Source organism: Mustela nigripes, chromosome 4 (assembly GCF_022355385.1).
Source record: "Mustela nigripes isolate SB6536 chromosome 4, MUSNIG.SB6536, whole genome shotgun sequence".
Lineage (NCBI taxonomy): Eukaryota > Metazoa > Chordata > Mammalia > Carnivora > Mustelidae > Mustela > Mustela nigripes.
The window spans coordinates 10665658-10681218 of NC_081560.1; the positions used below are offsets into that span (position 1 = coordinate 10665658).

At 37.8% G+C, this 15561-nt stretch overlaps 1 protein-coding gene across 1 annotated transcript; it reads right to left on the reverse strand.

The window, feature by feature from the left end:
* Window positions 1-6409: 6409 nt before the first annotated feature.
* On the reverse strand, window positions 6410-7357 carry LOC132015498 (olfactory receptor 2A25-like). The gene has a single exon (XM_059395977.1). The coding sequence runs from the start codon at window positions 7355-7357 to the stop codon at window positions 6410-6412; it is 948 nt and encodes a 315-aa protein (XP_059251960.1).
* Window positions 7358-15561: the final 8204 nt, after the last annotated feature.

The following is a 15561-nucleotide window of genomic DNA, read 5'->3' on the forward strand; positions in this document are numbered from 1 at the left end:
CTGGAGAAAAACACGTAACCCTGACGACTCAGGCCGCTTTAAGCTCATGACTGTTCACATCAATTTGGTCCTTGATGCCACCAGAACTCATCCTGTTTCTCTAGTCTTCTAAGATGATTTTTCTCCATAATTTCTCTCTTTAAACCTCCCATGAGTTCGCCCACCCACAGCCCCAGCTACTGAGAGTCACTGGGAACACAGAAGTGATCAGATAACAATTCACAATCTAACTAAAACACTGACCAGGGTCCTGGATCTGCATTCCCTGCCAACTTCTCTGTTGTTACTGTGAAGTTACTGGTTTTGACCCTCATGAAGGATAGCCGCCACTTATACGGAGTCCTATCCCTCCTGCCTACTCAAGAACTCCTCTCCAGCAATTTGTCTCAAATGTCTTTGCTCCTATTCCCTTGAACACATCCAGTCAGCATGTGAAACTCTTTTTCTCCAAGACACTAATTATCTTGACTTTGCTAAACCCAATAACCAATTCTTCGTGCTTATCTGACTTGACCTGCCAGCACCATATAACTCAGTCAACAGTGCTCTCTCTTTGAAGCATTTTTTTCCCTCCACTCTTATGCTGTTCTGCTCCCCCTGTGGTCCTTCTACCTTCCTGATTGCTCCTTCTTTGTCTCCTTGGTGGGTTTCTCCTCATTTCCCCCGACCTATGAACACTGGCATTTGTAAAGGTTTGTTCTTTGTACCTGGTTTCTGTCCACTTTCTATGGGACCTCATCAGTCCCAAGGATTTCACTGCATTTTACATGCTGATAACACTTCAGTTCGTATGTCCCACCAGGCCTCTTCCCAAATGCAGTGTCCAGACTGAATGTTAGCCCAGTGCACGTCAAGTGAATCAGCAGTGCCCACTGACCTCCTGTCTCAAAAGAGTAAGTTCAACATCTTAAAATCCACTTAGATGACCCCAATTATTAGCTTCCTCTCATGCTTTCCTTCTGTTGCTTTTGAGAGAGTGCCTGCTTTATATGGAGACCGTTCCGCAGTACACATTAAGAAATGCACTTCTATACCCCATGTCTTCTATTCTTTCTCTCTTCCCTTCTTCTAGTTGTCTTTTGTGATTCCTATAACTCTATGTAATTTTTTACTGCTAATTAAAGTATTTACTGCTAATTAAAGTGCTAATTAAAGTGTTATAAAGTGTTATATTCCCCGATGTTGATAAAATTTAATCTTAATTCCATCATTTGGATGAGAGTGTAACAGTACAGGATCTAAGACCTACCTAGGCTCTACGCCCAAAACATCAACATTTATGTTTTAATTTTTTAAAGATTTATTTATTTATTCTAGAGAGAATGAGCAAGTGTGGGAAGGGGCAGAGGGAGCTAGAGAGAATCAGCTCAGTGGGGGGTTTGACAGGAGGGGCTACATGCAGGGCTCAATCCCACGACCCTGACATCATGACCTAGCCAAAATCAGGAGCCGACTGCTTAACCCACTGAACCACCCAGATGCACTCAACATCAACATCAACATTTGTACACTAACTGCTATTTTTCCCCCATATATCTTACAGTGTTTTGTTCTTCTGTTCTTTCCTTCATTACTGGCCCCTTTTTGTTGAATATTTTGTAGTGCACTATTTAATTCTCTTGTTGTTTCTTTAATTCTCTTGTCATTTCAATAGACACACACACACACACACACACACACACACACATATTTGAGTTGTTTCCTTAGTGGCATTTTAATTTATAATAATATGCCTCAGGTTAATGTCAACTTAATTTCAATAGTTTACCAATTCTTTGCTCTTTTATTGCTTCAACCTTATTTTCTCCCTCCAGAGACTGTAGAAATGCTGGTTTCCATGACAATTGCGGAGCTGTTGGTTTTCAAGGATATTGCAAAGCTGGGGAGTTTGAGATGGAAACACAGCAAGTTTAACCATCCTAAAGTTCATGGTTCTTAACAAGATCAGCAGTTATTGCATGCACACTCCCTAGATTATTGTCTCCCCTGACCACCCCAAGCTCTGAAAGAATTGATTTCTACAAATTTGTCACTGTCCTTTTTTCTTTATGGAGCAGAGGATTTTTGGAGATCCTTACTACATTATTTCTATTGAACAGTGCTTATAATTTTTTGAAGAAAAAGCATATTTCCTGTCTCCACAGATAACATACAGCTGCTCTTCACAGCTTATATGAATAAGCTTACAAAAAGGGAAAGAAACTTTTCTAGCCCTTCACATGTCTAACTCTTGTCTGTTTAGAAACTTTATTTAACTAAGGTTTCTGATGACTTCTCCAAACTTTATTGCACTTGGTGTTTAAAACATGAAGTTAGGGAACAGTTAGCATGGATGAGATTCCTTTTTTCTCTTTTGAATTCAATCTATTAATCATCAACATGGTTTGGTGATTGAAGAATACATATATCTGCATCTATATATAGATACAGATATAGATATAGATATAGATATAGATATAGATCACAATAAATCCATACTGTCCATAATGGTATTTATTTTCATATTACTTTAATTTTTAAGGTAAATTTTGCTTATATGATTCTTTTAGAGCATCTCAGAGAAGTGCAATCCTTGGCAAATTTATAAATAGTTTTGTTGTGGTCATTGTGCTTTCATAAAATGAACATTAACTTGAAAATATCTAGGATATTAGTTTTGTGTAATGATACTAGAGATGTTGTTTCTTTCCAAAAGATCTCAATAAAAAACTTTGACAATTAAGAAAAAAAATTTTTTTCCAAACTTAAGATAAACTCTTTGTCATGGTGAAGAATTTTCTAGTAGTTGCTTAAGTGGTACTTTTTAAAAAAATAAACATATAATGTATTTTTAGCCCCAGGGGTACAAGTCTGTGACTCGCCAGGTTTATACACTTCACAGCACTCACCATAGCACACCCCCCCCACAATGTCCATAACCCAAAAATGGTATCTTTGGTAACTTATTTGTACCAAACTATGCTTGGCTGTCTGCTAATCAATATTCATTTGGCTATTTCACTTCTCTATTAGTTTGCTAGGGCTGCCATAACAAAATACCACAGTATGGGATGCATAAACAATAGAAGTTTGTTTCCTCACAGTCCTGAGGGTTAGTAGTCAGTCTGAGATTTTGGTGTGGACCATGTTGGTTCCTTCCAAAGTCTGTCTTCTTGTAGATGGCTATCTTCTCCTTGAGTCTTCACTTGTTTATGACTGTGTCCTAATCTCTTTTTATAAGGACACCAGCTGTATTGGTTAGAGCTTCTCTATATACCTCATGTTGATATAATTACCTCTATAAAACCCAGTCTCCAAAAAGTCCCCCCTTTGAGGTATTAGAAGACCATGATTTCAACATATAAATTTGAGTGAACACAATTCAGTCCAACCCAGCTAATTACTCACTTTTAAGACAATGAAACCTTATCACATGGTATCTATGATTAGCAACCACAAATCAATTTCCTTAACATTTACTTCTCAGGTACATGACTTGATATTTCAGAATCACATCTTCTGGAATACGGTTCAGGATTATATTGCCCCAGTTCTTACTTACCAATAAATAGAGACTTCAGTAATAAATACAAAACTGTTAACTGGAGCATTTTGCCATTTGGGTGAATTACATATAAAGGCCCTAGCCTTTATACGTATTTCAACTCTTCAAACTGGCAACATTATTTTCATGCTGCTTTAACCATTAATGAGATCAATTTCTCACAAAATTTTTATTTGATAATATTTAATGATTTATTGAGCAAGGTGAAGTCGCTAAGATAACTGGAAATGAATTAGGCTTTAGATGAGGGTGTTTAGGAAGTAAACACCAATAGTACAGAGTTGTGCTCCTTGAGGAAAAGAGATACACAAAATGAGCTCACATTCACAAAGGCTTTCTTCCAGAAGATATTCCCAAGCAGTGGCTGTAAAAGTAGAGTGCAAGCAGAAAGGGGCAGTCTTGTTGGGTGCAAGCAACAGAAACGGGAGTTACAGAAAAATAAGAGAACTGGGAATTGAGTTGGCCTAGATAAGTGCAAGAGGAAGGAACTCTGTGAGAGGAGCGGGGAATTTTCTTAGGCATTGCTTAGTCCTAAGTACATGGATGCTGAAACCTAGCAGAGACCAATGGCTGAAGTGCCGAAAGATGAGGAGAACTGAGAGGAGCTGAAAGGAGCTGAACAGAAACTTCAGAAGTTGCAAAATGTTCAGGGGATTTTAGAATTACAGTCTAGCCAGGATGAAGAGCTCATCATAAAAACCTTGGTGTAGGCACAGAAATGATGCCTGAGCAGTAGGGGTAAAACCGAAATTGGATAGCTTTAGCCAACTTAAAATGGAACCCCAAGAGAAACAAGGTGGTCTTCAACAAATTCACTGCTTATTCAGGGAAATCAAAACATATCAATAATCTTTATAGGAGTATGACATAATTTACAGCTTCTAAAATGAATCATTTCACACAAGGAAAAGTTATCCATAATCAAGAAGTAAAATAGTCAACAGTAGAGATACCAGATAGAACAGATACTAAAGTTACAAATGAAAACTCAAATAACTATAATTTGTCAAAGGAAAGGGAAATGAAGATATAAAGAATAAAAAATGTAATATTTCAGTGAGGTATTAGAATCTACAGAAAGAATAAAATATTCATTCTGAAACAGTAATAAATAATAAATTAAAAAACCTTGGATGAATTTAACAGATGATTGTCCCTGATGGAGAGCAGGACCAAGAGCTCATATTAAGATTAACAGGAAACTATCAAATAAAAACATAAAAAGAAAAATAATGGAAAAATAAAGTTGAATCTGAAAGATATAAAAGAGTGTGGTAAAAAAAATTCGAACATATTCTCAAGAGGAAAGAAAAATATAATGGGGAGAAAAGCAAATTTTGAAGAAGTTATTTCTGAGCTTTCCCAGTGATGGTGAAAGTATGCTCCCATGAATGCAGAAATCTCAGCAAATCACAGCCAGGATAAATTGATGTAAAAGATACCTGGAAATACTGCAGTAGCATTTTTGAAAACCAGAGATAAAGTAAATATTCTTAATATTTAGAGAAAAAAATTATACCCATTATGATCAGGGAGCATTCCTGCAGCTAGAAGGAGGTATTTCTTTAGGATTTCTTGCAGGGTAGACCAACTGGCAATAAAGACTCAGATTCATTTGTTTGCTTGTCGGTTTTATTTTTGTTTTTGTCTGGGAATGTGTTTATTTCATTTGGGTTTTGGAAGGGTACTCTTCCTTATATAAAATTTTCGAGTGACCTCTGTTTTGCTTTAAAGGTATTCTCCTGCTCTCCTCTGACTTCTGACTTCTGTAGATTCCACTGAGAAGTTAGCTTTTCCAGTAACTGCTTATTACTGTATTCCTGATGGTAATGGAGGGAAGGGTCCAGTCTCACGAAGGCGTCTGTATTCTAATCTCCTGCCATGAGAGCTGTATCTCTCATGGGCCTATTGCAGTCGTTGCAACCTGGAATCCTAGGGATTCCAAGTGACCCGAAAGCCCGGCGCTGGTTTCCAGTCTCACCACTCAGTTGGTGGCTATGCCTTCTCGTCGTCCTTCGCGGATTTTATTTCCGATCTTGCAAGCCCAGCTGTGTACTTAAAAATTATGGTTTTTAAAATATTTTATCCAGTATTTTTAGGTGCTTTATAGTCTGCTCTCATTTGCGAGGAAGTTTTCTCCAAGTGTCTTCTCCAAGACTTCTCCAAGTCTTCCCATCGGAGACAAATGACCCAACCATTCTGCTCTCTTCTCCTCCACATAGCACCACCTCCATTCCCCAAGCAGAGAAAACAAGTAACAGAGAGCGCACCAATGTCCATGTATGTACCAGCCAGACTTCCTTTGGGGCTCTTTGTTATTGGGAGTAGCATCAGAGTTACATTTTTCATTCTCTTTCCCTTGAAGCCTTGGCTCCTGCTCTTCCCCACTTGTTGATTTTGCCTAAGAAAACATTGCGACCACAGCAATTTACACAGGAATTCCATTTTAAGTGTAGACTTATTTTTGAAGGAGATGACAGCTGCTGAATTTCAAATATTGAAATTATTATGGTATCAACTTCTCCCAATTGCTGTGTCTTAAATGTTCTGACAATACCTTGCTTTATTTTATAAAATGTTGTCTACTAGCCCTGATTACAGAACAATATACAAACTTATTTCCTCTTATTCAGAATGTTTCATATAATTTTTAAAAGTGTGTCCATGGTGCAGCTAGCAGGAAGTTATTTTCATTTTCTTGTATAGCACTGACTTTCAATGCCAGAGTAGGGAAAGTAGAATGATCTTTCTTGGGAGAGAGTGCTAGGAAAATCTGCAGATGAAAAGGATGCCCTAGAGCATACTTGTGAATCCTGGTAAATATTGGATGAGATGATTTCTCAGGCCCCTTTAAACTCAGTTATTTTATTCTACAGGTTTTCGTGATGTTCTCTCTTTTTCAAGCATCCTCTTCAGAGCAGCTTTGACTTCTTTGTTCCTCAGACTATAGATCAGGGGGTTGAGCATGGGATTGAAAAGGCTGTGAAACAGGAGGAGATATTTCTTCCGCTCCTGGGGGTTCCCATATCTGGGCCCAACATACATTATGATGGCTGTGCCATAAAAGAGTCCAACCACACAGAGATGGGATGAGCAGGTGGAGAAGGCTTTCTGGCGTCCCTCCCCGGACTGAATCTTTAGGATGGCACATAGAATATGAATGTAAGACATCACAATTGAGGAGAATGGTCCTACCAGCACAGATACTGCTCCAGCTAAAACCACAATTTCATTAATGTGAGTATCTGCACAGGCAAGCTTAAGGACAGCTATAATTTCACAGAAAAAGTGGTTAACTTTCTGGGGTCCACAGAAGGGCAATGGTATGAGTAACACTAGATGTACTAGAGCCAGGAGGACTCCTAAAATCCAGGAAGTCAATGTCAGGGTGATGCAGACCCTCCAGCTCATGATGGCAGAATACCGGAGGGGGTGGCAGATGGCCACATACCGATCATAGGACATCACCACCAGGAGAAGACATTCAATATGAGCAAAAGTCGAGAAAAGAAAGGTCTGTGTCACACAGCCAGCAAAGGAGATGGGCTTATCTGGATTTTGGAGGTTCACCAGCATCTGGGGCACGGTGTTGCAGGCATAGGCTATGTCGACGACGGCCAGGTGGGAGAGGAAGTAGTACATGGGGGTGTGCAGTCTGGAGTCCAGCCAGATGAGCCCCAGGATGAGCCCATTCCCCAGCAGGGTGAAGACAAAGAAGAGGGAGAAGAGCCCAAAGAGAACCATCTGAATCCCTGGGCTGAGGGGAAATCCCAGTAGGATGAACTCTGTGACAGACGTCTGATTTCCCCTCATTTCCCTGTGAAAGAGATAACAGAGCTCACCAAGTCTGAATGCCTGGGGGAAGTGTTTAAACAGGATGGGTCTCTGTGTGTCATCATTTATTTCCTAAGAAAACATCTTCAATGAGATTTTTGTCCTGTTTGTCGCTTATTAAGTGAAAAGGATACATTCCAAATGACACAGAAGGAAACTTTTTTCATGGCAATAGGCTAAATCCTAGCATTCTATTACAGTCTTCAGTAAATCTTATGTTTATTGACCAACTTTCACCATAGTACAAAATGTTAATAATACTTAAATTGCCTTCACAGGACTGGGTACTTCCCTCAGTTTGTAACGATTCTATCACAGGATGACTCATGTGTGCTCATCTATGGGGATAGAAAGAAGGGAAGGTGCATGTCGGTGATTCTTCCATTAGGTCTTCCCATGAATTTGTGCTTTCAATATATTAATTATTTTTTAGCCTTGAGATCTTTACTGAGATCTTTACTTGAGATCTTTACTGAGAGCATAATCTTGAATGAAATAAGAGAATGGCAGGCTGTTTGCCACGACTTTGGCTAGATTTGAAATGGAGACCTTTATCTTTTGATTTTTGTACCTACAGATGTTCCTTTCTGATTGTGTCATCTCATCATCAGGATGCTACCTCTGTCACCCCTCTTACACTCTATGTTACATTTAAATTTTGTATCTATCTATCTGCCTACCTACCTATCTAGTTTTTCCCAAATATTTTGCCACATCCTATAGTAAGAAACATCTACTATATACATACATGCATTAATATCCTTGTGTCCTTATGAGGCGAAATGTATTTTCTATATTATTTTATTCTATTTAATTAGCAAAAATGGTGGTTGAATGATTTCAGGGTGCGTCATAGCCTGGGACCTAACAAGTACCGATTCTTATCCAAGATTAGGGCAAGAGCCCTGACTAGGGAGTCATAGTCATAATAGGATCATTAACTTATTTTATAGTTTAACGTTACATAAAAAACTATTATTATTTATCATGAATCTTTAGGTTTTTGTGGCTTATTAAATTTTAAAAGAATCTTTCCATAACAGAGTAGGTACTCTGAAGATTGAATCATTGTAACTTTTAAGCCATTGTTTCTATTTTTTCTGACTCCATATCTTTCTTCAGTCCAGAATTCATCTGAATTTCACTAAAATAAGAATCCTAGAAGAATTCATAATTGAGTTCCTATCTATCAGTTTCTCATTTAACTTTTCTGTTAATACTTGAAAGATATCATGAAAGCAACTAACATTTTGCCTTGCTTCAAAGACAGAATCAAAGACAGAATCAGAATTCATAGTAGAAATTATTGAAGGATGACTTTATCTTAGTTCAAAAAATAGCTGTAACAATTGGAATCACCTCCTTGAAAACTAGCTGTTTTATTGGAGGTGGACTTTAGTCAGTGAATGTTTTAAATCAAAAATTGACCAACCATCTATTCAAGATAACATTCCTGTGTTGAACCAGAAGAATGCTAAGGTCCCTTCCAACGACAGGATTCACTGGCCCCTATGTTAGTCATATTCAGTTCAACTTTCTTGCACTAACTAGAGCCAATGAAGATCACAATGCTATTTCTAAGATTTCATATGATGAAGGCACACAATAAACCCAAGTAGAAGGACCAATGATTACCTCATCTTCCTCCTACCTGCAAATACCTAAAAGACAAAATCTAAAATCCACAGATATTTACTGAACACAGTCTATGTCCTGCTTCATGTTATATAAGGCAGTTCATGTCTGCTGGTGTATATAACCAGCTGGCTGGAATGACAGCACTGTTAAAAGGATTCGCAAAGATGGCAATTCTTATATTTAAATAAATCACCACAAGAAATTTCATATTTTAAAAATAAAACCTTCAGGACAACTCATTTTCTGTAACAGATTCCCTTTTGGTCAATCAAGCCCATTATTTCATGAAAACACCATTAAATTTCCTGAGGCGATGGAAAGGGTTTCCAGCAAATCTCTCAAACAGCTGTTATCATTTAAACAAGAAACTCAGCACTAAATTCAGGAGAGTAAATGACACATAGTAAGTGTATCTAAAAGAGATGTTAACTTTTGAATTATCCTATTAGCTAAGTCTATAAATAGCAGAAATTTGGCATTGACAGACACTAGCAATTACATTTTGTATTGTGATTGTTCATTACAGCCTGTCTGATGTTGTACAGTGAACAAAGGCTAGATAATCAATGTATCTCAGATTTACAGCTAAGAAATGAGGAGACAAACTGGGTAGAAATTGGGTGAAGCACAAGTGTGCCAATAAAGTAAACAGGATCTGTACGTTAGTGTTGAAATTATTTTCTTCCAACGATCTCTTGAAAGAAAAATTTCTCAACAGAGGCAATGAGATTTCTTTCAGAAGAGAGGATTTCATTCTCTGCTCAGCGCACCCACCTCTCAAGATGTTTTTGAGTGTTTGGTGGAAGGGGAGAGATGAAGACCCACTCTGCACACCGCCAACTACTGCTCCTGGAGAAGAGGGGCTGTCACTGCATTTACCTCTGGTTTTCTTACAGCGACATTCATGACGAGATGCTGCTGCTGCTGCTGATTTCTTCACTCACTGTGGGGTCCACCATGATCCTAAATGTAAGGAGTATGAGGATGTCTTCCAGGCTCCTTTGTATATCACAATTAACACAATCTTGGATTTATTTCAGTTTCAAAAACGTCAACGTCCCCCCAGCCCCATGCACCCACACCCCAACACCCGCAAATAGATTATGTGGTATTTAGGGCAGAAGAAACTCATATATTTCTCCCATGCTCTTTGGTGTTGTCTAAGCTTTATACCACATCTGACCCAACTAACCATGCACCTTATTTTTTCATCAGGTCACCACAAGGAATACCATTTATAAAGTAAGACCAGGTAGCAGGACCTATAGTAGCTACGGGGAACATGGTAAAGAGTCAGGAAATGGATAAAGTATCCCAATGGGACTTGTTAAATCCTGTTTTGTAGAATTTAACTAGAGTACAGAAAGGGAAGGAAAATTCTCAGCAGGAAACAATCTCTATTTTTTAATTTCCAGAGATTCTGAGCTCAAGTGGGTGGAAAGACCAAGGCTCTCTAGGTCTGTAGCTATGACATTTTCTGTTCTTCCTAAAATGGAATTAACTAGCTCCATTGTATAATATTAGAAAATACAACAGAGTCAATTTGATGGTGACTTTGTGACTTAAATTTCTTTTGTTCTTTTATCCAAATCTATCTTATACTCAAATATAAAAGAAGTAGAGTTTCCCAAGTTAAAGTTATTTTACTGTACATGCCAATCAAGTAAATCATGGATAGACCAATTATTTTTTTACCTTGAGAGCACTGACCAACAGTAGATCTGAAATGGGTTTTTCTCCAACACACTTGTTCAAGGAGAGGTCTATTGGTAACTGGCATCCAGATTTGTACTCTGACATGCTGGAAAGATGCTACTCTCCCATACTGATAATATCCAAGGGCCTCTGATGCCTAGAGAGAAACAGTCACCATTACCTGTATGTTATTCATGGTCCAATTTATTAAACATATAAGTTTACCATATTTCTTCAATTTCTAATTCTACTAGCATTTAAAGCTCCTATTTTTCTCAAAAAATTTTTTTGTTAATAATTAATTTTATCTGAAAAATATCTTTTGTTTGATATTGAAAATGCTGTGTTTGCTTTACTAATTATTTAAGATTTTTGTATTTATTTTACCTTTTGAGATTTATTAAGTTACTTTTCTTCTACTACCCTTTACTAGTTTTGTCATCGATGTTGTGTTAGCCCCATAAAATAACTGGATAGTTGTCCCTCTTCTTCTGTTCTCAAAAAGGTTTTACATGATAGGAAAATTAGGCATTTCTTGAAGACTGGAAAAATTTGCCTATGAAACTGTTTGACTTAGTGTTCTCTGATTTTAGGATAATTTTGGTCATTGATTCAATTTTCTTAAATCATTATTATTCAGATTTTCTATTTCTACATAAGGAAGCTTTAGTAACATTTCTAACTTTAAAATTTATCAAAATAATTTTTTTCATAGAACTCTGTTTTTAATCTCTACTTTTTTTGGTTAGATAATGTATTATACTTAAAATTTTATATATAGACCTTTTCTTTTTCTTTCCCTCACAAATATTATTTATTTTATTGGTATTTTTAACAAGAACTAGGTTTATATTTTAATGATTTTCAAAATTCTTTATTTTCATCAGTAAGGTTTGCTCTTACATAAACTCCTATGTTTATTTTAATTCTCTTTTTAAAAAGATTTTATTTATTTGAGAGTGAGTGAGAGAGAGAGAGAGAGAACATGGTGGGGGGGAGGTTAGAGGGAGAAGCAGACTCCCCACTGAGTGAGAAGCCCAATGTGGGGCTCAATTCCTGGGACTCCAGGATCATGACCTGAGTCAAAGGCAGACACTTTAGTGACTGACCCACCCAGATGCCCCTTTTTATTTTAATTCTTGATCATCTTCCTGAGTTGACTATTGAACTACTTTTTGTGTCCTATTTTTTTTAAATAAATGTAAACTGAGATATAAATTTGCTTTTTTCTACCATTTTAGCCATCCATCTCAAGTTTGGTATTCACAACTTTCATCATTATTAACTTCATTTTATTTAAGATTTTATTTATTTATCTGACAGAGAGAGAGATCACAAGTAGGCAGAGAGGCAGGCAGAGAGAGAGGAGGAAGCAGGCTCCCTGCTGAGCAGAGAGCCCGATGCGGGGCTCGATCCCAGGACTCTGGGATCATGACCTGAGCTGAAGGCAGAGGCTTTAACCCACTGAGCCACAATGCGCCCCTATTAACTTCATTTTTACATGATGCTGAAGTATATTTTTAGGTTTCCAAATATTTATATAACCTTTTATTTTTAATTTAAAATGTATTATCACTGTGGTAAAATAATGAATCCTTGTGATATTTTTCTTTGAAAATCAGAGAGGTTTTGTTGCTTTGTATATATTCAGATTTTGCAATTTTTATATTATTTGAATGTAATGTATGTTCTCTATTGCTTTTTTCAAGATTTTACTTATTTTGAGAGAGAGAGAGAGAGAGAGAGCAAGCACGAGTGGGGAAAGGGGCACAGGCAGAGGGAGAGAGAGGATTTCAAGCCAACCCATGCTGAGCCCAGAGTCCAACGCAGGGCTCAATCTCACAACACTGAGATCATGACCAAAATCAGGTGTCAGATGCTTAATTGACTGAGCCACCTCTCTGTTTCTTGGGTGCAAGATTCTTTATGTATTACATCAATCTTGTTAATTCCTTTTTTTCAGAACTTGTATTTCTGATTTTTTTTCTAAGATTGTCAGTTTGTTTCTGAGAACTTTTGCTAAATCCCCCACTACCAAGTTGGATTTTAAAAAACTTTTCATGATAATTCTCTGGGTTTCCTCCCCCTTATTTCTATACTGTAGTTATGTTGTCACATACATACATATTTATGATTGTTACATCTTCTCGACAGCCTATTATGTGTATTTGTATATAGTAACTATCTATATTAATGCTTTCCGCCTTATATAGCCATAAATGCAAATATCTGCCTAGTATTTACATTGTTGCTTCAATTCATCATATATTTGCACAGAATATGTTCTTCAATACCCTTATTAGCTTTTCTTCGTGACCCATTTTAGTTGCTCTTATAAATATATAAAGCTATATTTTGTGGGTTTTGAAAATATCAATGAGGAAATAGGAGAATGTAATATATTTTCATTCAGTGCAAATATTGAGATAACTAGACTACCGTTTCTGTTTTCTGTTCAGCACTCTTTTTCTTGACCTTTATGTTTCTTTCTTCTGCTCTTTTTTTTTTTTTTTTTTTTTTTTTTTTTTTTAAAAAATTTTTTTTTTTTTTTTAAACTTATTTTTTTTTCCCCGGGGGTACAGGTCTGTGAATCACCAGGTTTACATACTTCACAGCACTCACCATAGCACATCCCCTCCCCAATGTCCATAACCCCATGCCCCTTCTCCCAACCCCCCTCCCCCCAGAAACCCTCAGTTTGTTTTGTGAGATTAAAAGTCACGTATGGTTTGTCTCCCTCCCAATCCCATCTTGTTTCATTTATTCTTCTCCTACCCCCTTAACCACCCATGTTGCATCTCCACTTCCTCATATCAGGGAGATCATATGATAGTTGTCTTTCTCCACTTGACTTATTTCGCTAAGCATGATACACTCTAGTTCCATCCATGTTGTCGCAAATGGCAAGATTTTTTTAAAAAGAGATACTGTACCATTGTCTGACCTGATGCCCACTTTTTATTTTTTATTTTTTTTTACTTCATTGTTTTGTCTTCACTTAGTGAACAAAACTTGTAAATGTCTTGGGCATTTTCGCTCAAGACACAGGTACCACACACACCACACCTAATAATTACTGGATCACCTTGAAACACATTAGGTAATTTTAGAAATATTACATAGTAATATTCTTTTCTTTAACCTTCATACCTGCCCAGATATTGTATGTAATCACTGGTATAACTGTCCCAAATTTCAGAGTGTTTTTCAAACCTCTCTTTGAATCATATGGGAATCCCATAGGAATAGAAGTCACATAGATATTTCAATAGTGATTTAAATGTAACAAAATGGTTAAAGTGATGTTGCAGAGTTTCAACACTAAAAATGGAGCTCTGTGATACACAGATAGGAGCTGAGTGAAGCAGCCACCATCCCTAGGGCTAAGACCCAGAGCAGAGGTTGGCGTAGTTACAAACTAGAAGGTCAGAGGAGTCAGGGTTCGGACTTTACTTCTGAGGGGGAGGTGCTCCCCTGGTTGCACTGTTGCCTCCAGGGGAAGGAAAGAGGCTCATTCTGGGAAAGTCAGAAAATAAAGACTGGAGGAACAGGCACCAGCTGCCACCCGCTAAGTAAAGAGGGGTTGAGCAATCTGGACGAGACCAGCAAGCAAACAGGAAGAAGTAAGTCCCTGTCCCCCTAGCCCCAGCTCCCAGTGACTTTTAGAGCTCCCTACCCACACAGCACAAGCAACTGTAAGCCACTGAAACCAATAATCCAAATGCCCCAGTGTGGTTAATCTCTACTATAAGCCTGGGTACAATATGCTGGGGTTTTTAAGCTTGTCAATAAAGAACAAGCTTCTACATCACTCCTATTGAGAATTAATTAAGGAAGAGGTGCAGGAGTTATTGAAGAAACACTATGTGGAGAATGTGGTTTAGATGTGGTACCCAAAGGGCCCCTGGGTGGCTCAGTCAGTTAAACATCTACTTTTAGCTCAGGTCCTGATCTCTGAGCTCTGTGATTGCGTCCCACATCTGGCTCCCTGCTCAGGGGGCAGTCAGCTTGTCCCTCTCACTCTGCCCCCCCAACCTTGTGCATGCTCTCTCTCTCTCAAATGAAGAAATAAAATTAAAAAAAAAATGTGCTACCCAAATGACTTATTAACTCCTTACCCGGAACAGAACCCACTGCGAAGACACAGGAAACACTATAAAACTGGCCTTCCTTACAAGACACAGCCTACGTACAACTTACAGCACAGAGGGGCAGAGGAAAATGTGTGCTTCGTGTTGATAGTTGACCCCCAGAGAGAAGGAGAGAGGAAGACTGGAAGCCAAGCACAGTGTCTCAGAAGCTGACAGGAATCCAAGCTGACTGGAAGCCAAGCACTGTGTCTCAGAAGCTGACAGGAATCCCCTCCACGTTGATTCCTCCAAGGGAATCACCTCCATCATACCCCATTGTCCCCAACACAGACATTACCCAACACTCTCCACAAAGGACTGTAGTGTAAGTACCATATTGTTGTTTCTAGACCAGCTTCCACGTAAGGTCAGTAAACGCTAGTTGACATTTTGTAAATACAGTAGTTTTCCTGCCTGATGATGATGTTCATTGTCACACAGACTCTCTGACAGAGGCGTCAGGACCCCCCAAAGAGAATCACAGTCTGATAGAGGTTTTGTTTTTATCATGAAATGTTACCTGATTTATATTCAAAGTGAATGCTAATCCCTTCCTAAATACTGATGTTTCAAGGGTATTTTACTCCAGCTAGTAAAAACTAGTAACACTATAATGTTAAAAAAAAAAACAAAAACAAAAAAAAAACCTTACTATGACTAGTTTTCCTATCATACAAAGCTTTTTTTTTTTTTTTTTTTTTTTTTTTTTTTTTTTTTTTT